This window comes from Mytilus galloprovincialis, chromosome 1 (genome assembly GCF_965363235.1).
Source record: "Mytilus galloprovincialis chromosome 1, xbMytGall1.hap1.1, whole genome shotgun sequence".
In the NCBI taxonomy this organism is placed as follows: domain Eukaryota; kingdom Metazoa; phylum Mollusca; class Bivalvia; order Mytilida; family Mytilidae; genus Mytilus; species Mytilus galloprovincialis.
This window is the reverse complement of record NC_134838.1, coordinates 52,804,292-52,828,216: the sequence shown is the minus strand read 5'-3', so window position 1 is coordinate 52,828,216 and position 23,925 is coordinate 52,804,292. Positions and strand designations below refer to the sequence as shown.

The following is a 23,925-nucleotide window of genomic DNA, read 5'->3' as shown; positions in this document are numbered from 1 at the left end:
CTTTTATTGTTACAATTTAAGTTTAAGGACTATTTTGTGGGTTATTATTGGACTACCAGCATTATAGTATGTAGTGTTGTAAACCTCTGAAAAACATGATACTTAATGTTACCCTCCCCACCGATTTCAACAGTTTGTTTTTATGTTGCGTGTAAGCACCATTTGTAGCCCGTTGCTCTCACAGTTCATTGTTGTATAAATCAGACCGTTGTCTTTTTATGCCCCACCTACGATAGTAGAGGGGCATTATGTTTTCTGGTCTGTGCCTCCGTTCGTCCGTCCGTCCGTTCGTTCGTTTGCCCCACTTCAGGTGAAAGTTTTTAGTCAAGGTAGTTTTTGATGAAGCTGAAGTCCAATCAACTTGAAACTTAGTACTCTTGTTGCTTATGATATGATATTTCTAATTTTAAAGCCAAATTAGACTTTTGACCCCAATTTCACGGTCCACTGAAAATAGAAAATGAAAGTGGGAGTTTCAGGTTAAAGTTTTTGATCAAGGTAGTTTTTGATGAAGCTGAAGTCCAATCAGCTTGAAACGTAGTACACTTGTTGCTCATGATATGATCTTTCTAATTTTAAAGCCAAATTAGACTTTTGACCCCAATTTCACGGTCCACTGAAAATAGAAAATGAAAGTGGGAGTTTCAGGTTAAAGTTTTTGATCAAGGTAGTTTTTGATGAAGCTGAAGTCCAATCAGCTTGAAACGTAGTACACTTGTTGCTCATGATATGATCTTTCTAATTTTAAAGCCAAATTAGACTTTTGACCCCAATTTCACGGTTCACTGAACATAGAAAATGAAAGTGGGAGTTTCAGGTTAAAGTTTTTGGTCAAGGTAGTTTTTGATGAAGTTAAAGACCAAACAAATAGAAACTTAGTACACATGTTCCCTATATGGTATGATCTTTCTAATTGTAATGCCAAATTAGATTTTTTACCCGATTGCACGGTCCATTGAACATGGAAAATGATAGTGCGAGTGGGGCGTCCGTGTACTAAGGACGCATTCTTGTTTTATATATTTTTTTCATATTTTTGTCATTATGGAAACTTTTAGGGTAAATAAATGGTATGGGTATTGCTCAATTAGTGGTAAGAGCTAATCATTCATTAGAGTTACATTTAACAAGATACTTATATAGTATTTCATGTGTTTTTGTTAAGTTTGAAAGAATTGTTTGTTTATTAGAAAGTTCAGTAACACAGAACAGAATTGATCAGCTCAGCAAATATATGAACAGGATAAGCATTCAACAAAAGCAGCTGGAGAAACGTGCAGTTAAGGAAAATGAAAGATCAGGTAGAAAAATATAATATATTTTCAGCAGAATATCTAAAAGAAACCAACAATAGAATTAAAAGAAAAAATGGAATTGGACAGTTTTCAATTATGCAGGCCAATGAAATATGCAAAATGTAAACTTATTAGATTGTCTACCTAGGTCCTTTTTTAAAACTTTTTTTTTTGCTATTCATATCAACGAAAATGTCGGAATTTGTACATCACGAAGTTAGATGGATAGTACATATCCTTCTTGTTTCTATGTAATTTAACTGCATCTTTTTATAAATCTTGTACATGCTATTTTATCTGAAAACACAAATCCGTCGTGTGTTTTAGAGTTTCTTTGACATTAAACTGCGTTTTATTGTCTTCAACTTGACGTACTGTTAATTTATAAGTACGTTTTAATGGTTTCAAATGTATCTGGTGACTTCTGTTATTCTCCCAAATATCTAATAAAACCACATAATTGATGTACCTTACATCCAAAATAATCCATTCCAGCTGTGAATGTGAAAAGAGAAATTAACGTTTTGAAAACGGTATGAACATCAATCCCCTGTTAAAGGAAGACTGAATGTAAAAAGTGAAGGAAACCAAATAAAAAACTAATGATCCAGCTGGTAAAAACTTAGTTAGTAATCGGACATTTGTTTTTGTAGAGTAATCGGTCATATCTATTTCCATAGGTAATTTCACTTCAAAACTTGCCAATGGGATAAAACAGATAGAAAGACATCAACAAAAAATTCTTACAGACGTGGAACAGTTGAAACTTTATAAGGAATCAGTAATATCTGCAGAGGAAGAAAAAGGTGAAATAGTTTTCATATTATTTAAATGCTGAATTAGTACATACTTTCCCAGTACATTTCATGACGAAGAAACGCGAAGGCCTATTTACTTAAACAGCAACTCGTCGACAAATGGAAAGGCAATAAAATAAGGGTTCACTGTTTAAAATAAGCTACATGTATAAAATTATCTCCACAAGCTTTCTTTATCAATAAACCGGATCGGGTTTCAACAAAAGTAAATTGAGGATTGAGCAGTTGAGGAAAATGTAATATAAGGTAGAAAAATATATTTTATTTTTGGTAGAATACCCCTGCCCCCCCCCCCCAAAAAAAAAACCCCCAACTTTACAGGAATTTTATTTTATTGAAAGAATTGGTGCGTTTTTCAATTCCACAGGCCAATAAAATAGACAAAAAGGGAACCAAATACATTTGTTCATCATATTGTGTACCTATTGAAAATGATATAAATTCAGTCCTGTCTTAAGGATGATTCAAGATAACCACACTTTTAAAAGACTGTTATATATTAACAGTATATATATAACGGAACTTAAAAAGTAGAAACCAGTGACGGGTCAGTGACCCTTTTTAATATATATTTAGTTGAAAATTTGGCGGGAAATGATTTTTTTTTAGTTTGTTATACATTCAACATTTTTCTTACAAAATTTTTGAAAAATTAACTAGAATTTATAAGATTTTCAAAAATAGATTATTAAACTTTTTATATATGTAATAAATTTATGAAAAAAAAGTACTGGTTGGTGGGCAAAAAATTGGAACTACATAGATACAACTAGAGGATCCAAATATCTTACAAAAAATTGAAAACAAGAGTAGCTAACATCCTTAACAATTTTCTCATTTAGAACGACAAAAATGTCGGAATATGTACATCAACAAGGGAAGTGGACATACATATCCCTTCTAGTTGCTGTGTAATTTTACTGCATCAAATAGATATACATAACCTTTCTAGTTGCTGTATAATTTTAACTGCATCTCTTAAAAAAACCTGTACGTCATATGTTTACACAAAAACAGAATATCTTGTGTTTCGGGTTTTTATCCGACATTCATTTGCTTTTAATTGTCTATGAATTGACTAAATGTAAATGAACAAGTCCAAAGTACAAACTAACAATAAGTTTTCACGGTGTCTAATATGTCTGGTGACTTCTGATATTTTCCCGCATATATTTTACAAAAGCACATGTAACTTACTCGAAAATAATTATTATACATTCCTGCTGTGAATGTACCTCAATAGTGGAATTCAACAAAGAAAACTTTATAAAAATCAGTCCCTTATTAAGGATATGTAGTTAGGTGAAATAAAAAAATCTAGAATTCAGAATTGACAGAAGGGCATTAGTTAAGGAACAAAATAAACTAAAAATATAAAAAAAAGATTATGGAACTCCTTTTTTGAGATATTTGATTTTTTTAAAATAAATTTAGCATTGGCATTATTTGGGTCTCAAATCGTAAAAAAAAATCTAGAATCTGCTTAAATTTTGGTAATGACCTTTTTATGACCTATGAAAATCTTCTGTGAATGTCTTCTATGAAAAGAAAAGTTGGTGATATGGGGAAAAATATTTGACCCTGTATCTTAGACAACATATCAATGTATCTTAGTCCGAACATTTGACAAAAAGACCTAAACCTGGCCTGATTACATCCTTAAAGGAAGATGGAATGTACAAAATTGAAGGGAAATAAATAAAAATGATAACGATTCAGTATTTCAAAATTATATTTAGTAATCGGACATTTTTTTAAGAGTAATCTGTCACTTTTTCTCATAGGTAATTATACGTCTGAACTTACCAATGGGTTGAAACAGATAGAAAGTCGACAAACAGAAATCCTTACAGACGTGGATCAGTTGAAACGTTATAAAGAATCAGTAATATCTGTAGAGGAAGAAAGAGGTGAAATAGTTTCATATCAATAAAATGTTTAAGTGCGAACTTCATACATTTCATGATGAAAACAGTGATTGCTCAATAACTAACGCAGCAATTGCACGACAAATGGAAAGGCAATTAAATAATTTGTTAATGTTTTTGATGACTTAGATAAGCTGTACAGACTGATCTGCACGTCAATTGCCTCTCCAAACGTACAAAATGAAGCTCTGTATCTGATTAGCCCCCACTCGATCTTGCACGACATAACACATTTGCATTCTTAGTTTCCACTCTATAGACATAAACATTGTGTAAATAAATAGCATCAATCGGAATAGACCGCAAGGGTTAATGGTCTACTGTCTCTTAATCATAATCGCAATGAACACAATCTTTATAATAAAGAATGGGATAATATTCCTTAAATCTTACCAAATGAGTCATGTAATTAAACATTTACGTGAACAGATGTAAAAATCTTTTTCGTTAAACTCGTTAACCTCATCAAAAGACAGTCTTCTAATTAAGTTTAACATGCGTGAGTTTCGTCAAACCAAATAGTTGAGCCAAATCTTCTTCAGGCTATATATGCATATGTGTAGAAAATCCTTAGTGTTTCAAATGCTTATAAAGTTTCACTATTACTTAATTTACCGAAATTGACCTTTATCAATGATATTTCAATGAAGTCAATGTGCTGCCTATTAGACTGGTGTTACACTCGGAACGAAAGGTTAATAGTACCATCGACCCAAGGGTTGTAAAAACTTATCGAAGATGTGCCATACTGCTTATAAGTATTTCCTTGATAATGGGTTGTCGCTTACAAGGAAAATGATATTAGGAAAATTTAAGTTGTAGTTGTTTCTTGAAACGTTTTACAAGAAATCATAATCTGGTTTACCGTGATTTAATTTCACTAGACCATGGATATGATTGTTAAAATCAGAATCCTTTCCTTGTTTATGCCATTTACTTTGAATCAACATTCCAGTAGCGTATATTGAGTATATATGTCTCAGTCACCACTTCGGTTTTATCAGGTATATCTATTATATAGTCATTTTATAAAATTTACTGTTTGCAAAGGTATGAATTATTTTTAATAATAAGGATGTTCTTATCACAGGCAGAAAACCCTAGCCATATTGGACACATCTTTTTGGAACTTTTGGTCCTCAGTGCTCTTCAACTTATTTGTTTTGGCTTTCGAACTTTTTTCATCTGGGCGTTGCTGGTTGGTCTTGTGTGGACGAGTCACGCGTCTGGCGTATTAAATTTTAAACCTGGTACCTTTTGTTAGCTATTATTCGTGTGTTTCTCTGTCCTATACGTTCTCCCATTTATTTGTTTTGTAGTCCTGTCATGTAATGTTGTCATTTTAATGTTACATTTAACATTGCCATAAAAGCGGGAGGTTTGGCATGCCACAAAACCAGGTTCAACCCACCATTTTTTCTTAAAATGTCCTGTACTAAGTCAGGAAAATGGCCATTGTTATGTTATAGTTCGTTGCTGTGTGTGTTACATTTTAATGTTGTGTTTCTGTTGTGTCGTAGTTCTCCTCTTATATTTGATGCGTTTCCCTCAGTTTTAGTTTGTAACCCGGATTTGTTTTTTTCTCTATCGATTTATGAATTTCGAACAGCGGTATACTACTGTTGCCTTTATTTATACGATATTCCAGGTTTCATATCAAGAATTATTTGATACAGGGTTGCTGTTTACAAAGAAGCTATAACAATAAGGGTTCCAAATTGTAAAGTTAAAGTAATCCCAAGCTATCATGATTTGGTTGACTGTTAAACAATATCTGTGTCAAAGATGACCACGGATAAGTTCAATTTGTCCTATAAATAACCAGAAGTCGTTTAGGTTTTCCTCGCTTATGACATTACCGAATGAGACTTAGTATGAGAAACACGACAGGCGCCACACGTAAAACAAATGAGTTATGCGGTTTCTTGGAACCGTTGGTTTTGCTCAATCTTTTTTCGTATGCAATGTTTTTTTCTTTTGATCATGGTGTTGACTGTTTTATTGAATTTATGGTTTTGGATTTCCCCCTTTTGTGTCTTCTCTCTTTTATATGGCATCGCCGATAGCGACTTATAATGTGTATTCTTCTAGAATATTTGCGTTCATCACCGGTTTAGGAAACATTTATTGCTGATTTTTGATGAATAAAAAAGAGAGGTATGGCTTTAACAACAAGTAGACAGCAACCAATTGCAAATAAATCATAAAACAAAAGCTATCTAAAGGTCGTTGAAAAGTATATATACAATATGTAGAGTATAATGGCCTTACAATCGCCCCTTAAATTAAAAGTTGTACAGAATTGTATCAGAATTTGTGAAAGATCTTGCATCAGCATCGAATTCTCGAAATGATTTGCAATAAATAGAGGACCACTCGGTCATTCTGTACAAAGTTTCCAGCTTTTTTCCAGTCAAGTGAACAAGAAGCGGTAATTAATTTAATGACATCTCGATCTTATGAATCCGTCTTTTTTAATTGGTTCAGTAAACTAACAAAAGAAACATAGAAAACATACACTATGAATAATTTCCAGTAATGGTATATAACAACGTTTTATTAGATAAAGAGAAAAATTGAACACAAACCAATAATAAATAGTATGTACATTTGTCTCAACGAATGGTCGCAGTAGGTAAACGCCAGCTGAACGTACTTCACTTTTATAATAAGCTTGCATATATAAAGTCATTTCGTCATCAGCATCATCAACTTGCTGCTTGTATAGTTTGTGTATAAAAAGTATAGGAAGACAATGGGCACTGCCAATTGTACACACCTTTACAGAATGCAATAGTTGAAATTTGATCTTGCCTTAAACTATAAATTAGTATTTTGATGTTCATTCTTACAAATACCAGCCGCAAAGATTGATCGAACAGTAACAGTATGATTATAACTTTGCTCAATAAGTCTATCAACAATTATTAAGAGGTGTTTTGTAGATTGTAAAGTCCTGTTTAGCTGACTTTTGTTTTTAGTTTTTACCTATTGCCTTGAAAACTACAATAGATAGAGAAAAACTCTAAAGAGCAAAAATAATCAGCAAGACCAGATGTAAAAATATGCCATCAAAATCGTCAATCGACTCGTTATTGATGGTTTGTCATTTAGTGATGATTTTAACAAATTATTTATTGTTTTGCTTTATATCTTAAAAAGTATATCAAAACCTCACAAGGCTTGATCTGAAAATACGTCATATGGCCGAAATCAACCCCATATTCGAGTTATTGCTCTTCCATGACGATTTTTTACTAAAAACAAATTAATAGCTTTTGTCTTTTATCTTGAAACCTATAATAGAAAGCATAAAAAGCAATATGAATCAGCAAGACAATATCTGCAGATAGTTGAACATAGATGAAATGTCAGTTGTTCTCTTAGAGGAGACGTAACCCTATAAGGGTCCATTATTGATGACGCACCTAGACCAGGATAGCGACACAGAATCTGTAGAAACTCTCAATGGTGTCGTTGTCTTTCTCACACACGTGTTTTATTTACACCCAAGGGGTATCTTTTTACTTTTTGACTATAATGACTTATGGTATCCAAACATAACCAATTAGAGTCCTTTCCTATTCAGGATTATTTTAATCTTAATTTCGGTATGTCACGAGGTAACACGTGCTAAGGGGACGCATAACATAACAGTTGATATATTCCATATTACTAGATGGTCCAAAATTGGGAAAGCATTATTTTTTATGTGTACGTAAAAATAGCATTTTAAAAATATTTATTATCACTGCCCAAATACATATAAAAACCATAAACTTTATAAATAATATAACAACTTGAATTTGAATTTTATTAATGGAGTTGATAAAAATTAATAATAGCTGATAGCCAATGAAAAAAAATAAACAATTGGTTCCATTTGCATGATAGTATGTGTAATACAAACAAAACAATTACATTATGTACGTCACTAGTGGTTGTTCATTGGAAATACATACATTGAAATACATATATTGCTATGTGTTTCTTGATTCTACATTGGCTAGAGGTATAGGGGGATGATTCAGATCTCATAAAACATGTTTAACCCCGCCGCATTTTGCGCCTGTCCCAAGTCAGGAGCCTCTGGCCTTTGTTTGTCTTGTATGCTTTTTAATTTTAGTTCATTTATATGTTTTGGAGCTTAGTGTGATGTCCATTTTCACTGAACCAGCACACAATTTTATTTAGGGGCCAGCCGAGGACCACCTCCGGCTGCGAGATGTTCTCGCTGCGTTGAAGACCCATTGGTGGCCTTCGGCTGTTGTCTGCTCTTTGGTCGGGTTGTTGTCTCTTTGACATATTCCCCATTTCCATTCTCAATTTTATTGATTTGCATAGATAATTTATTAATTATTATAAATAGTACAAGTCATATATCAAATTTTTTAAGTCTAAAAATTTGTCTTGCCCACGCATTGACAAATGCCTGAAATTAAAATCAAAGAACAGTTAGTAGTTTATTTGGTATAAAAGACGAAACACAGTTTTTTCAGTTCAAAACAACGTAGTGTTTATGAAGATATATATATTTTTTTATTTATCCAAATATAAACTCTAATGTATTCTTCTCAACAACATACGTTGTTGTAAATAGAAGTTTTGTACATACATATAATGTAATTATACTTATAAGACAAATGTCATATCACCAAAATAAGGTCTTTGTTCAATTCTTGGACTATTTTGGATCACTGAAGAAAAAGTATGGCCACTATTCGATGATATCTCATTAAAATTGATATTTTTACCCCATATAACTTAAAGCAGTTATCTCCTAATTAATAACAGTACCGGTGCCTATACATACTACCACTTGTCATTATGAGGATGAACGAAATTCCGAAGCCTGTAATTGATTGACATATTTTCTAGGTTTAAAGAGTGTTGATGGAACTTCTGTCAAGCTCTTATGAACATACATTGTAGAATGTTGCAATTGTATAATTGCACCTTGCAAAATGGCAATATATTCATTTTAACATACAAATGTTGATAGATATAAGAAAATGTGATATGAGTGCCAATGATACAACTCTCCATCCAAGTCACAATTTGTAAAAGTAAACCATTTAATGTCAAAGTAAGGTCTTCAACACGGAGCCTCGGCTCACACCGAACAGCATGCTATAAACACTACAAAAGTCTAAAAGTCTGAAAAGACCAGTTTTTGTCTTGATTTGCATGAACTTTTACTCGACATTCTCCAAAAGTATGACTTGAGTCTTAATTTTTCTTGACAAATTCTCATTTATATCAAGTTTGTATGAAAATTACTTGACATATTCTTGACATTCTGAATATGGTCTTAAAATTTCTTGACAAATTCTTGACATTTAAATACTGTCTTGAAATTTCTCAACATGTTCTCGACATTCTTATTTTTTCTCAGTATGTCTTGACATATTCTGAACATTTTGAATTGTGTCTTAAATTTACTTGACAGTTCTGAGTTTAAATCTAATGTTTAAAATAATTTAAATTTGGATGTGTTGATATAAAACAATTTAAAATTGAGTTTTTAAATAATTACAAATTTTGATTCCTAAATTTTACAAATTAAATGATTAAAACCAATCATACTGTAGACATATTTCATTCTACATTCATAATATTAAAGATTTATATGGTAAGAAATTATTGAACCAAAATGTGGTTTATATATTAATAGCAAATTATGATGATATACAAATCATTCATTTAACAGAAGAAAAATTGTGTAATGTCATCTGTTGGAATATATTTTAAGTATTACACATGGACAGGATGTTCCCCATAAAATTAAGCTATTCCACACCCCCAGAGTACACACAACTGTCAAATAGAAATTACTGCTTTACCTGTAATAAGCCATACAAATTATCAATTGACCGACCATGCCACTACAATTTAAAAAGTTTGTTCATAGACAAAAATGAAACTCATCATTTTGATGAAAAAAAATGAATTTAAAATTGAATATTTCCCAAAGATTAAAAGAAAAGTATTATCTTCCCCAGGAATAATAAAAAATGTATTTATAATGGGTCCATTTTCTATAAAAATCATTGGTCTTATGAAATGGATCCCAAACAAACATGCATAATATAGATCTTAACATTTTTTTTTCTTTTTCGGAAGGTCAGTTATCAAAAATATTTATTTTTGTTAAAAAGTTACAAAATTCAACACTCAAATTGAAATAAAAAATGTTTTTTTGGTTGTCCTAAAATATGAACAAGGTTTTTATTCAAGATGGGAACTAAGTCTTTGACCTTCACGAAAGCCCCCCCCCCCCCTCTTATTTCAGGCACACAAACCCAAAAGATGAATTTTGGGGTCCAAAAGAGACGCATGGTCACATTTTAAAACTGCCTTATAGACACCTATTTTAGTAAAGCAAATTTGACTGGCAGTTTTGCGAATGGCAAAAATCTAAATGCTGTTTGTCAGCAACTTCAACTTATATTCCAAGTGAAAACAATTAATTAAACGTTTAATCAAAATTAATCAAAATCAAAGTACATGGGGGATTATTCAGGGTATTCCAACTAAGTTGCACCAAAAGGGTATCTTACTACACAAAATTAATCCTTGATTCTTAGTTTAGTTTAGCCATAATAAGTTTATAACAGCAAAAGAATGTCACAAACAGTGCAGAATAAGTCTGTTCACATTTTTAGGCGAAATTTATACTGTTGAGATAGTGTCAAGACATATTTAAGACTGTCAAGAATGTGTCGAGACATATTCAGACATTATTTAGAATGTCAAGAATATGTCAAGACATATCGAGACAAATTTAAGACAGTCAAGAATTGGTCGAGACTAATCCAGACTCTTATCAGATGAGACAGGAAGTGTCGAGAAATTTTAAGACAATGTTCATACTGTCAAGACACTTGTCAAGAAAAATCAAGAACCTTATGAGAAAAATTCATACAATGTCAAGATTTTTTTAAAATTATTAAGACAAATCAAGAATGTCGAGTAAAAATTCATGCAAATTCAGACAAAAACTGGTCTTTTCAGACTTTTTGACTTTTGTAGTGAAAGGGCCCCAAAAATGACTTGTGTAAAACCATTTAAATCGGAAATCCAACGGTCTAATCTATTTTAAAAAATGAGAAACACTTATAAACCACATCAACAAACTACAACCACTGAACATCAGGTTCCTGACTTAGGACAGGTGCAAACAAATGCAGCGGGTTTAAACGTTTTAATAGGTAACAACCTTCACCCTTACCTGAAATAATAGTGTAACATCACAGCATAGAAATATCACTATAAAATATCAATTGAAATGGCTTAACTAAATCAAAAGACATATTAACAAAAACAAGTGAACATAAACTGAACGAATAAATTTGATCTATGACACAATGTAAATACAAAATCAATAAAATAAGGGGTGAGATGTTCACCACATATTAAACTGTAAATTGTATTTTTCTTGAAACCATTTACGATTTCTCTAGTTTTACATAGGATTAACAGATCAATATTCTTAACTAACATAATTTTATTTGATTTTTAAAGTTCTTCTTTCTATATTTTAAAGACAATTTCACATCAAACTTTAAAGACGGATTAAAAAATATGGAACAACAATTAATGGTCACTCAAAAGGAAATCCAGCACTTGAAAAATGTTCAGACATCATTGACATCGCAAGTTGATTCCGTTCTGCAGATGATATCTGCAAATGAACAAACAGGTGAAGTCACTTAAACATTTAAGATTAAAAAAAAAACCATTTCATTCGACTTCTTCGTACATATAAGCTAATACTCGGTATTTTTCATTAAATTGGATATAATGTATAGTACTGTATATCAAATCAGAATGTTGATTTTTTTTTTAAAATATATGGGATAATTTTAAGTACTTTTCATTTGCTATTTAAAATATTTTACATACTAAATTAAACATGTTGTTTCTTAACAACGGTCACTTTGGGGGAGCTTTTTAAAATTTTCTACTGTTACAGTAATAACCTTTTTGTCAGGTTATTAGGATACCTGAGTATAGCAATGCTAATCACCATGCGTTTAATGGTAATATCATTTAAAAAGCTATCAATTATCGATGTTTAGAAGAAATTTTGTATCTCTTTAAAAAAGAAAAACAATATAACAGCACAAGTTAGAGGTGAATCGATTAATTTGAACAAACAATTCGCCGGCACGCATAAAGAAATCCGGCATCTCATATCAAATAGAATGATCCCGCTGTCCAGAGGATATCTCAAATGAAATAAAAAATGAGGTATCTAAACCATGCACGTACTATGGAACAAAATACGAAAGCAAGATACATTTCAAAACCAGTTACTAGTAATAGTACTTAATAAATTATCTCTAGATATCTGGAATGCCTGATATTTCCAGGACAAAATGCGTTAAGATTAAATAAACATGGTGCTTTTAAAGGCATTTACAATACACATTTCAATCCGATTTTTATTAAGTTTAAAAATCTGAGATCAACATAGTATCCGCTGATTAAAACGAATATCAGAGATTCTAACTGTTTGTGCATACATATGACATTAAAATGTTCTAAACGACCCATATTGCATATTATTTAGTTCGTATAAACACAAACGTAACAAGCACTTAGGAATAAAGTTTATTCTTAGACCAATGCACGATTATCTGTAGCAGAAGAAATGGTGGTCAACACTTAGGAGTAAGCACAACACAACCGCTTTAACACGTAAATACATGAATGTTTTATGCAGGAAGGAAAATATTGTTCCGAAAATTTAAAAAAAGCAATACAGTTCCGCAAAGAAAGATTAGTGTCATCCTGGTCCTTACACTTTTAATAACATGTATATAAAATTACAAGGAGTCTTTTTGATTTAACAATTTAAGTTAAACTTTTTCTTAAGAAAATCAGAAAATAATTAAAATGTTGGTTAACTTATCAGCAATATGAAAGAAGATGCATGACACTTTCAAATTATTTTGCATATCTTGTTTATGAAAACAATCGTTTTTTGGAACGGCTGACTAAAGAACTCGGAGTCCGCAGCAAAACTGGGATTCATGCTTATACCTCTACATCCTATACGAAAAGGAGATATTTGAAAATCACAAACCTGTCCATCTATCCTTTGGTAACAACATAAAAACGTTAATGTCTTCATACTACTCTTTCTACAGTAAAGATTTAATTTGGATAATATTTGTTGAGTTTCGTGGATTGGTATTTCAACAGACATCCGTTATTCCAAAGGCTTATCATTGCGCACCCATACTGACCGGCTTGTTTTTTGTAATTCAAATTTTGTAATGAGAATTCATATTAAACCTTCTTTAAGACAAAAAGCAAAGAGAAACGTTCTTCTGAAAAAAAATCTCTCAAATTTCACTTTCGAATACATTGATAATGTCTTCTCACTTAGTATTCCACATTTAAGTGAGTGTTTTGCATCTTATTTTTGTCACAGTGAACATGAAATAAAGGACACTACCGACAGTAAAAGATTCGCCTCTAATCGTGATTTTGTTCTTGATATTTACACTGCAGATGGACGACTTAAAAAAAAGAATCTATGACAAACGACGTGATGATTTCAACTTTCGATTGTCATCTTCGCATTTCTCAGCAGTAACATGCACTCTTTTTAATTGGATGACGTTTATAAATGTCAATTGACACGTTACGCACGTACATATTCATCATGTACGGACTTCATTACGATAGATGTGCTCCTTACGCAATCATTTATTTGACGAGGAAGAATGACTACAATCAACACTACATAAAGTTCACAGCTATCGTAATACATTGGTTGACAGATACGATATGTCTGTCTCTCAACGCACTAATAACATGTTTTGTAATCTTAGATCTTTAATTAACAGTAAAATTGACACATAGCAGGAGACGCTTACCCGTAATCTTTTTGAGTTCATGAGATATACTCAGTAACTGTTTTAACTTGATTTCTTTGATTTGTCTTAATCAGTTGATAAGATTTTAACGTCGATAAACAAGTGTTATTAAAATCTATGATTTCCCTTTGAGCATAACTAATATGTCATAAGTTTATCCGTTTTACGTTTTGTTTAATCGGTTTCTGTAAGTTACTGGTTACATGAAGCACAACAAATTTAGCAATAAATCATATAGTAAATAAGTGTTTATCTTTTTAGTGCAGAGCTAGTCCGCTTAGTTGATTGATTATATACTTTTAATGACAAAAACTGATGGAATTGAAAAAAAACTGCACGCACGTCGGTAAAAAAATGAAATACAATTTTCTTTTGAAATGCCAACAGTATGTGCACCATAAGTTTGGCAGAGATACTTTGGTCGGCGGTCACATTATTTTGTTTAAACATACGAAACAACATAGTTTATCGGCTTTGAATATCCAAGCATGTCCAGTAACAGTTTCAAACATGAGGCTTTATATGTATCCTCTAGTGTTTGTGTTGGCAAGAAATAGTTAGGTAGTGAACAATCGCTTCTTCGGCCTAATGCGGTATATGTTAGTTTATTTTGCTTTGTGAATGAAAGTATTTAAAAGTGTTGTATGAAATCATCATTGTTGATAGAGTGCTTCATTTGTTTATTTTTGTTGGCAATAAATCCTTCATACTGTCATTTATTTGTGTGAAATTATAGTGTTGAAAATCAGTCATAATGTTATTTGTGTCAGTAGTTGAATGATTTAAATGTTTACTGTTCTTATTTATTTACTAAAAAAGGAACTACACAATGAAAAGAAGATTAGCGAAAGATACCAAAGGGATATTCAACGTAATAAGTAGAAAATTAACGGCAACGTCATAGCAAAAGAAGAAAAGATCACAATATAAACAACAGCACAAAAAACACAACATCCAAAAACTAAAGACTGAGCAACACGAGCCCTATCGAAAATCGGGATGGTCTTGGTTGCTCCGGAAAGGGAAAGCAGATCTTGCTACACATATGACACCCATCGTGTTTATCATTTTAATACAAACACGTGATAAGTCGAATACGGCAGGTCTGGATCGGGAAAAAGAAGGACGAGATTGTGGTTTCGCCTATTAGAACATATACGTCGTCATATATGAAACAGATAATCCATGGCGTGCGTAACATTTCGAAGAGATGATTTCAACTTCACCTCTTTGAACTCTTGACATTTTAGCTCCCTCGTGAGCAGTAACCCTCAAAGAAGGCAGGAAATGCAGGCCATGGAATATGGTATCAACTGGGAGATCTATACTCCTTACACTGGCGTTATTCCAATATTTAAGCTAGACTTAACTAGAATATAATTCTCGACTCGAACAGTTCTCTTTGTTATCAACTGGAAGAGGACATATTAATGATCTAAAAATTGTAGTAATCCTAGGCTTGCCAGGCTAGTAACAAGGCAGGTGCTTGCTTGTTCTGTTTAGTGATTATTTTGGTGATGCGATTAAACAAGCAACCACAACAATATGCATGTATGACAACGATACTTGTAAAGGCTACACATGCAGGTAGTTCAAAAAGACAGGATGTAAGCAAAAGTCTTTTTCAAAAGTCATTAAAAATATTAGTTTGTTAGTCGTTTGGCCAAATATTGAGATGCGGTCGAGTTATTCCATATGCATAGAGCAAATACGACGCTATTCATTTCAAAGTTACCTCTGTTTTATTTCTGTTTTCTTCTTTAACATTACATTCATCTGAACTAAAAACCATTTCATAATGTTTATATGCCGTCTACTGGAAGCAAGGATCAGGAAAGAAGGTCATAAAATTAATGACAAAATGTACAGTTTACGTTTGTCGTATATGAATGATCTAATTATCCATATATCTACAATACCAGAACATTCCTTTTATGAAACATTCCAAATTGTGGTTTCTCTCACGAAACCTTGTTGTTTTTACAACAGCAGCCGTGGACAATATCGACAACAGAAAGAGTTCAACTATGGCGGAAGAATGGCTACATAGTACAACAATTTTAACATTTCAGCATTTTCTTAGTCTTACTTATCAAATTCATTAGAACTTTTTGTTTTGAAATATATGCATTTTCCGTATAATCTCTGGTACTTTTCCAATATATTATGCGCTAGCACAACTTTTTCATGCATATTATTGCTATAACTTAGTATACATTTCATTTTAGAATAAGATATATCCTTAATACTAACCAATTATAACTATGCGTTTCATACTTACATTTAATGGTAATCGTTATATAGAAATGCACTCTGTCAATTGTCTAACCAGAAATACTTGTATGCCAACCTGGTATAATTAGTCAAGTATACAACTCTATCCTGGCATGGTATGAATAAGTTAACAAAATGATAACACAGATGGGTTAAAGCAGATGATATTTAAAAAATTAAATATGTCTGGACAGCATTCCACGCATGTAGAGCCAAGACAATGGTCATTCTATATCAGTCCGCGTTGCCCAATGTTTCAAGACGAGATTAAATCTGTTACAACGATTCGACACTCCATGAATATTATCCAGCAATGTGTTAATTATTTTCCGAGACATGTATCAATTATCATTTGTGATCAATCGTTTTTTTTTTTGTTTTTTTTTTGGTGCAAAATCGGAACAGTGGAGCTGGACAAACTATTTCAAGCAGAACAAAGAATAGTTTTGTTTAGGTCTTCATATAGAAATGACATCGTTGAGAACCGCATGTGCTTGGTTAAAAAAAAAACTTGAGGTTGACCAAGTGTTCAATCAAGGAAACAAAGTACATAATAAATAGCAGATTCCTTTCAGAGGCTCTCATGCAACACGAACAAGTCATTTCCATTAGGTTACAGTAGGTGTACTTCTCATTCTTATGCAAAGATACTGACATATTTTTTACTGAAGACGAGACCATGATGTGTAGACCCTATGTAACATTCAAAGAATGGAGTAATAAGAGGGAAAGTGTGAAGCCACTTAACCACAACTTGTCTGTAACATTAAAGATTGAACTGGACATTTTAATGTGAGATCACTAAGAGAATGTTTCTTCTAGGTGTATACAGATTCCATCATTCTGCTTATTCATTGCTTCTTTAGATTTGTCCATTTACATTATTTATGGCTTCCGGTATCCGTGTGATATATCATGCCATTTAAATATACAGTTTAAGTGTTGCAAACTATTTCAGAAAGTGGTAAATGTAGATCAAGCCTTTGAGATGATGCAATGATATAGAGTCAGACTCAAGGAACAAGTCGACAAATAGAATTGACGAGGGTCAGGTTTTGGTGGGGTTTGTGTTGCTAAGTCTTTAGTTTTCTATGTTATGTCTTTTTCTTTTTTTAGCCATGGCGTAGTCAGTTCATTTTCGATCTATGAGTTTGAATGTCCCTCTTGTATCGTTTGCCCCTCTTTGGAAAAAAATTCTTTTAAATGTAACAAAAACTTCCTTTTCAAATTCAAAAAATTGTGTTGTTTTGTGTACTGAAAATTTATATTAATAATTTATTTTAGATTCTTCAACAGGTCATATTTTTTGGTTTATTTTTAAATTTTTAAATTTTTTTTTATTTTCTGTTAAATCTCAAACAGATTAAATAACTGTCATGTGTCATGCTTTAGATTGCATTGGATTATTGACACAATTGAACATGAAATTGCAATTCCATCCTTCCCTTTTCCATTTGGGGTCCCTTATCACATCTCTGCATTAGCGATTTATTATCAAAACTGGGAATAGTTTTAAAGAATCAATCGATTTGTTTTTTATGGCACCCTCACCGGAGTTTGGGTGACGTATTGTTATTCATCGATTCCCTTTTTCCTTATTCTTCTTCCACACATTTTGTCCACGCAGTTTCTTGGAATTTAATTGACCAATGTTGATGGAACTATACCACAATGTGCACCAGCATGTGAAGTTGTGCACCTAACTTTTGAATGGTCAAAATGGCTGCCGTTTCCATGGAAACAGCAAAAATCCGAAAATATTCAAAGTGTTCCAAACTGGACATAACTTCTCTTAAATAGTAACAGGCATGACCTGGGCTGTATTTTGATCTTGGAATTTTCAAAATGGCTACCGTTACCATGGAAACAGCTAAAATATAAAAAATTCGAACTCTGTCTTTATAAGACCCAACTGGATGAAACTTAATGAAAATGTTACCCAGTATGCCAAGATGCCAAGACGATATTTGGAAACTCCAAAATGGCCGCCGTTGTCATGGCAACTGGGGACAAGTTTAACATTGACCCTATGGAAAAATGCATAAAATCAGCATTTTCTCAGAGAGTATAGCACCAAAGTAATTCATACTGTATTGATATATAACATGACATGTGGCAATGAGATGTCTGCTTTTAGAATTTTGGAATCATCTACTGTAACAATGGTTGCAGCACAAATGGTCAAAATTTCCCCAAAAAAAATAAAGTGCTGCAAACTTCATGAAACTTTAAAGGAATAGTAACTGACATGTACACAGTTTCATTTTGAAGTTGAAACTTCCAAAATGGGCGCCGTAACCATGGAAACAGCAAAAATGTCAAAAATTTCAAAATGCTCCAAATTAATGAAATTTTACAAAAATGATAACTTGCATGTGTAGATGCACTCTTTGACTTTGGAATTTTCAAAATGGCTGCCGCTAGCCTGGCAATGGGGGGACGAGGGTGCCATCCGTTATTGCTAAACAAATTACAAATCTAGTTGTTGTTGTTTTTTTTTAAATATCTCAAAATTTTTTTCAGTGCCAAAAATCAAAGAAAGATTACAAAATTTAGAGGGAGAGCATAAACCAATTCGTTCCGATATTAGTGATTTGGAAAGTCGTCAGTATTCGTTGTCATCTGACATCAGCGCAGCTGTCAGTCGTCTTGATGCAAATGAGAAAAAAGGTAATGGTTTTGCTTTCGAAAATAAACAAAAAATTTTATTGATTTCATAGATTAAAAACTTATATTCTTTTCCTTTCCCAAACCATGGTCTTTTCTCTATGGAGTCAAAAAACTATTTCAAAAATAGGAAAGCATGGTTATAAGTCTATAATTTTTATATGATTTGCACATCTGCAAATAGTTGAATTGGATTGCCGAAACTACTTTCACTGTGATCTATAATTCATGTGATATACCCATGCATGTGATCCAAGGGTACTAAGCAAATTGAGTTTGAAAAACAAGTTACATAATTTGTCTATGCATAGAAAAAAGAAATAATGCATTTAAGCTTGGAAAATGTATGAAATTTAGATAAAATAAAATTCCTCGAAATATCATGAAAGATCTTACCGCGTTAAGATAATGGCAAACGAATCATACGAATGAAAACTCTCAATCTGAAGATTATGCCGTTACTTGTACGCTTCAAATGCGGATGAAATATCACTAAAAGATTTTATTTTAGGTACAAAATGTATGTGACATTTCACTTTAGATTTGATTGCATTAATTGCACATTTATCGATTTCAGAAAGTCAATATGGCGGCAAACTCCTTGTCTATTGTGCATTTGATGGTAAATAGAAGCCAATGAATAAAAAATGTTTATTAAAAATTGCGAATGTCTGCTAAGAATTTTAAGGATTAAAAACATTTTTTCCATTGGTTATTGATTTGTAAACTAGGTCGCTTACTCACAAACTTTACATAAAAATCTGACGTTTATAGACTTTTATTCAGTGTGTGAGTTAATCGCCCCAGTTTAAATATCAATAACCTCTAGAAATTGTATTTAAGAATTCACTGACTAAATGGTTTACCATCATAAACAAATAACATCAATTGAAATATAAAACGTGACTATAGACATGGGCATAAAGAACAAATAGTGAAATATATACATCGTAGGAAGAGACAAAAGGGACATCACCTTCCAAAATAAGACAATTAACAAAAGGGCATGAACAGCGTATCTTTTATCGTAATTTCTTTTATCTGGTTTCCCGTGCGTTAAAAAGAGAGATGGAAGATACCAAAAACGGATATTCAGAATCATAAGTCGAAAACGAACAGACAAATGTCATGACAAGAAACTAACAACGACCAAAAGACAAAGAACAGTATACAAGACACGACTTAGAACCACATCAAAGCGGAGGTAATCTCAGGTTCTCCAAAAGAGTGGGAACATCCTACAATGTGGCAACCGTGGATCATGAAAGTACAAAGCCGGTGATAATTATAATTTGGTAGGTCAACTTGAAGTAAAAGACGACGAAATTGTAGAACTTACTACAATTAGAACATACAATTAACTGTCATTATTTGTATAACAGATATTCCATTCGTGTCTTCCAACTTGTGACGGCGTCTATAAAATTTGCGAAGGGATTTTTTCAACTTCTTGAAAATCTTGGTTTATAATTTCCCAATATACAAAATGACACACTGTACGCAATCAACCCTTTGATGCAGTTGTTATTTTGATGCAGATGTGTTTGGGTGGAGCTTAAGTATATTTGAGGTCGAAGGTTGGAATTGACCATTGACAACAACCGTTCATTTACGAGTTGATCCAATAAAGACTTTGGACTGATCATGTCGTACGATTTGTCGCTACTTTAGCTGCAGTTCAGTATATCAATATTAATAATGGTTATAGTATATCTAAATATTTTTACTTTTTCAGTTGGTTTTACTGCTTGTGTTAATGATGGAGACGAAGCAACAAAAACTGGAGGTCAACCAATACCATTCACCCTTAAGCGAACTAGCTATAATGTTGATATGTCGAGTGTTACAAGTAATGGAAAGTTCTCAGTTGTCACCAGTGGTTTGTACCTTATATCCGCAACGATAAGAAGTAAAACAGATCATGGATACTTTGCATTATATGATAATGCGTACGTATTGGCATATGGATACACTGCTGAGCATAATGGAGAAGATACATATGTTCACAGTGGTACAGTAGATGCGGTGCGCTATTTTGTGTACGGTGATATCATAACCGTGAAGCCATGGAAAACAATGGAAATCGGTGCTTGGTCTTGCTTAACTGTTGTCAAACTAAAATAAGAACAACAAGATATATAGCAAGATTAAAACAAAATGTTTGCCATTAAATTAAATGCTTTTATATAATTTTGCTAAATAAGATATTCTCGTTTTCAAATACTAGTGATACTACAAAGGTGTTAGTCAAGTAATTGCAAGTAGTAAGTGCAGAACATACCGCTATTACTATTCTATTTCAATGCTGTTTCAGGACATAACCTACAAATATAACTTGATATGTATTGTATTTCTATCCATTTGGGCGTTTTCTTGTTTATCAATCACTCATTTCCAACAGTCGTGAGACATTTAGCTTAATTTCATTTTTCAATTAATTCATATTTTATTTTATTAATGTTTCAAACATTTAACCCTGAACACTTTAAAGGGGCACTAGCTGTCAAATTCATGGTGACCGATTTGACTCAAATTCTCATATTTGATTTATAACAATGTAAAACATTTATCCAAACTATCAAAAGTCTAAAATAAACAGTTTACAGAGCATGGGGTATATAATATATAGGTTCGTTTAGTGTGTATTTTAGTCCAGACGCCATCTAAATAACTATCGATTTGACCTCAGACCATATAAGCGATGTAAACATAAATAAAGATATGAATAGATTAAACCAACACGTGCAATGGGATTTTTATAGGTTTGTTTGATTTGATTTTATAGATTAAAGATAGATGTTTCTCATTGCTTTTAACCGTATAAGAATGATTTTATGTGCTGGTGGACGTTTCGTCCCCGAGGGTATCAGCATTATATGGTCATTTTTATAAATTTTCTGTTTACATTTTCGAAAAACTAAGGATTTTCTTACCCCAGGAGTAGATCAGCTTAGCCGTATTTGGCACAACTTTTTGGAATTTTGGGTCTTCAATGCTCTTCAACTTTGTATTTGTTTGGCTTTTTAACTATTTTGATCTGAGCGTCACTGATGAGTCTTATGTAGACGAAACGCGCGTCTGGCGTATAAAATTATAATCCTGGTACTTTTGATAACTATTTACACCACTGGGTCGATGCCACTGCTGGTGGACGTTTCGTCCCCGAGGGTATCACCAGCCCAGTAGTCAGCACTTCGGTGTTGACATGAATATCAATTATATGGTCATTTTTATAAATTTTCTGTTTACAAAAATGTGAATATTTCGAAAAACTAAGGATTTTCTTACCCCAGGAGTAGATTACCTTAGCCGTATTTGGCACATTTTTTTGGAATTTTGGGTCTTCAATGCTCTTCAACTTTGTATTTGTTTGGCTTTTTAACTATTTTGATCTGAGCGTCACTGATGAGTCTTATGTAGACGAAACGCGCGTCTGGCGTATAAAATTATAATCCTGGTACTTTTGATAACTATTATGTGCATCGAATTAGTAATCAAATGATTTACCGTAGTTTCACTTTCATTGTTGACACTCTTTTTCTTTAAATAACCAGTACACGTACAATGAATGCGTTGTCAATCTCTAGCTAGGGGTTAAATTGAAGTTAAATTGAAGTTCACATGAATACGGATTTAAAGGGGTCGACTCATTCACTTGCAAGTGAATAACTAATTATCAATGTTTCTTAAATTTATCAGAAATTGTATGAAAATATAGAAAGATTATTTTTTCATTAGTTTATAAATGCTACTTTTTAATAAATGTGTCTTGTCTTTCCTGTGATGCAGCATTGTTTGTTGGTAATATATAATCCCTTTCTTCGTTGATTCTTTTCTTAGGGCTATACAGCATAGAACATTATCTTAATTATGGTTTCCATTATTTTTCATGTCTATTGATATTTCAAACTTCAATTCATTGACTGATGAAATTAAGAATTGATCGGACTTTTGTCTTCGAATTTATTTTGGTCACTTTGACCTGACTTTTGTCTTCGAATCTATTTTGATCATGCATGTTTCTGTGTTTTTCTTCGTTTCTTTAAGTGATGCATTTCAATCTTTCCGAAAATAACCAATACAATCCAAAGTTATGGAAAATAAAAACATTTTTGCAGGTAGAAGCAACATAATTCAACATAATTGTGTGCAGTGTTCTAAATTTGCCGATATGTAGCACTTGCTTAAACAAAGGTTCATCAACAGAGTATTGCCTATATAAGCAGATATGTTATGATTGCCAGTTATATAACTCTCCATCAAAGCAAAAATAACGTAAAGTTTACATTTATAGTTCCCGGTCCTCACCAATGTGCAAAATCCTTACCGCATAATAAGCTATAAAGGCCCCAAAAGGACAAGTTAATGTAAAACAAAAACAGATATGATATACAGCAACAAACTACACTCACTGAACCACAGAATCCTGACTTTGGACAGGCACATACAAAATGTGGCGGGGTTGAACATGCTTGCTTGCGCCAAACACTCCCATAACCTGTGACCGTGGTGTAACAGTACAACCTAAGAACAAACTATAAAAATTCATTTATATCGCTCTATTTAATCAAAATATGCAGAGAAAGATGTTTACAGAACAAATATCAAAAGGTTTTCCTCAAATAATTGAATGAACTATATGTCTAGTGGAAGGAATAATTACACACTGGACTCCTATAAAGTGGATTGAAAATTGTACACAGCAAGAAGAAACACGAGAAAACTTAACATAACATAAAACGTGCCTATAGAAAGAAAAATTACATTTTATTAGCAAATAATTAATATCTTTTCTCAAAAACATTGAATCCGTAGACCAGAAAAGCAAAATACACAATTGTGTCCGCCCACTCCATTACTAATCGTCTAGTTGGCAAACTGTTTCAATAGGGTGATGAGCGATTGTTATTGAACGCCGTAACTGTCTTATAGTGTAAATATTTAATGTGTTTTGTCATTTTGTCTTTACGTCCTGTCATTTCTTCTGTATGTTCTGTGTAAGTGCCTTTATTTCCTGACACTGCATCTCTGTGTTATGTCAAATTAATTATTT

General features: G+C 32.4%; 1 protein-coding gene across 2 annotated transcripts in view; it reads left to right on the top strand.

The window, feature by feature from the left end:
- LOC143077977 (uncharacterized) overlaps nucleotides 1-22,481 on the top strand; it is a 34,496-nt gene extending 12,015 nt beyond the window's left edge. The window contains exons 2-7 of one of the 2 annotated variants that reach the window (XM_076253021.1): nucleotides 1,191-1,301; nucleotides 1,976-2,101; nucleotides 3,898-4,023; nucleotides 11,588-11,743; nucleotides 18,729-18,875; nucleotides 20,608-22,481. In XM_076253021.1, coding sequence (XP_076109136.1) covers nucleotides 1,191-1,301; nucleotides 1,976-2,101; nucleotides 3,898-4,023; nucleotides 11,588-11,743; nucleotides 18,729-18,875; nucleotides 20,608-20,996 — 1,055 coding nt within the window. In that variant the 3' untranslated portion in view covers nucleotides 20,997-22,481. The remainder of the gene's footprint in view (nucleotides 1-1,190; nucleotides 1,302-1,975; nucleotides 2,102-3,897; nucleotides 4,024-11,587; nucleotides 11,744-18,728; nucleotides 18,876-20,607) is intronic. The other variant, XM_076253026.1, reaches the window with a different exon arrangement.
- The last annotated feature ends 1,444 nt before the right edge of the window (nucleotides 22,482-23,925 follow it).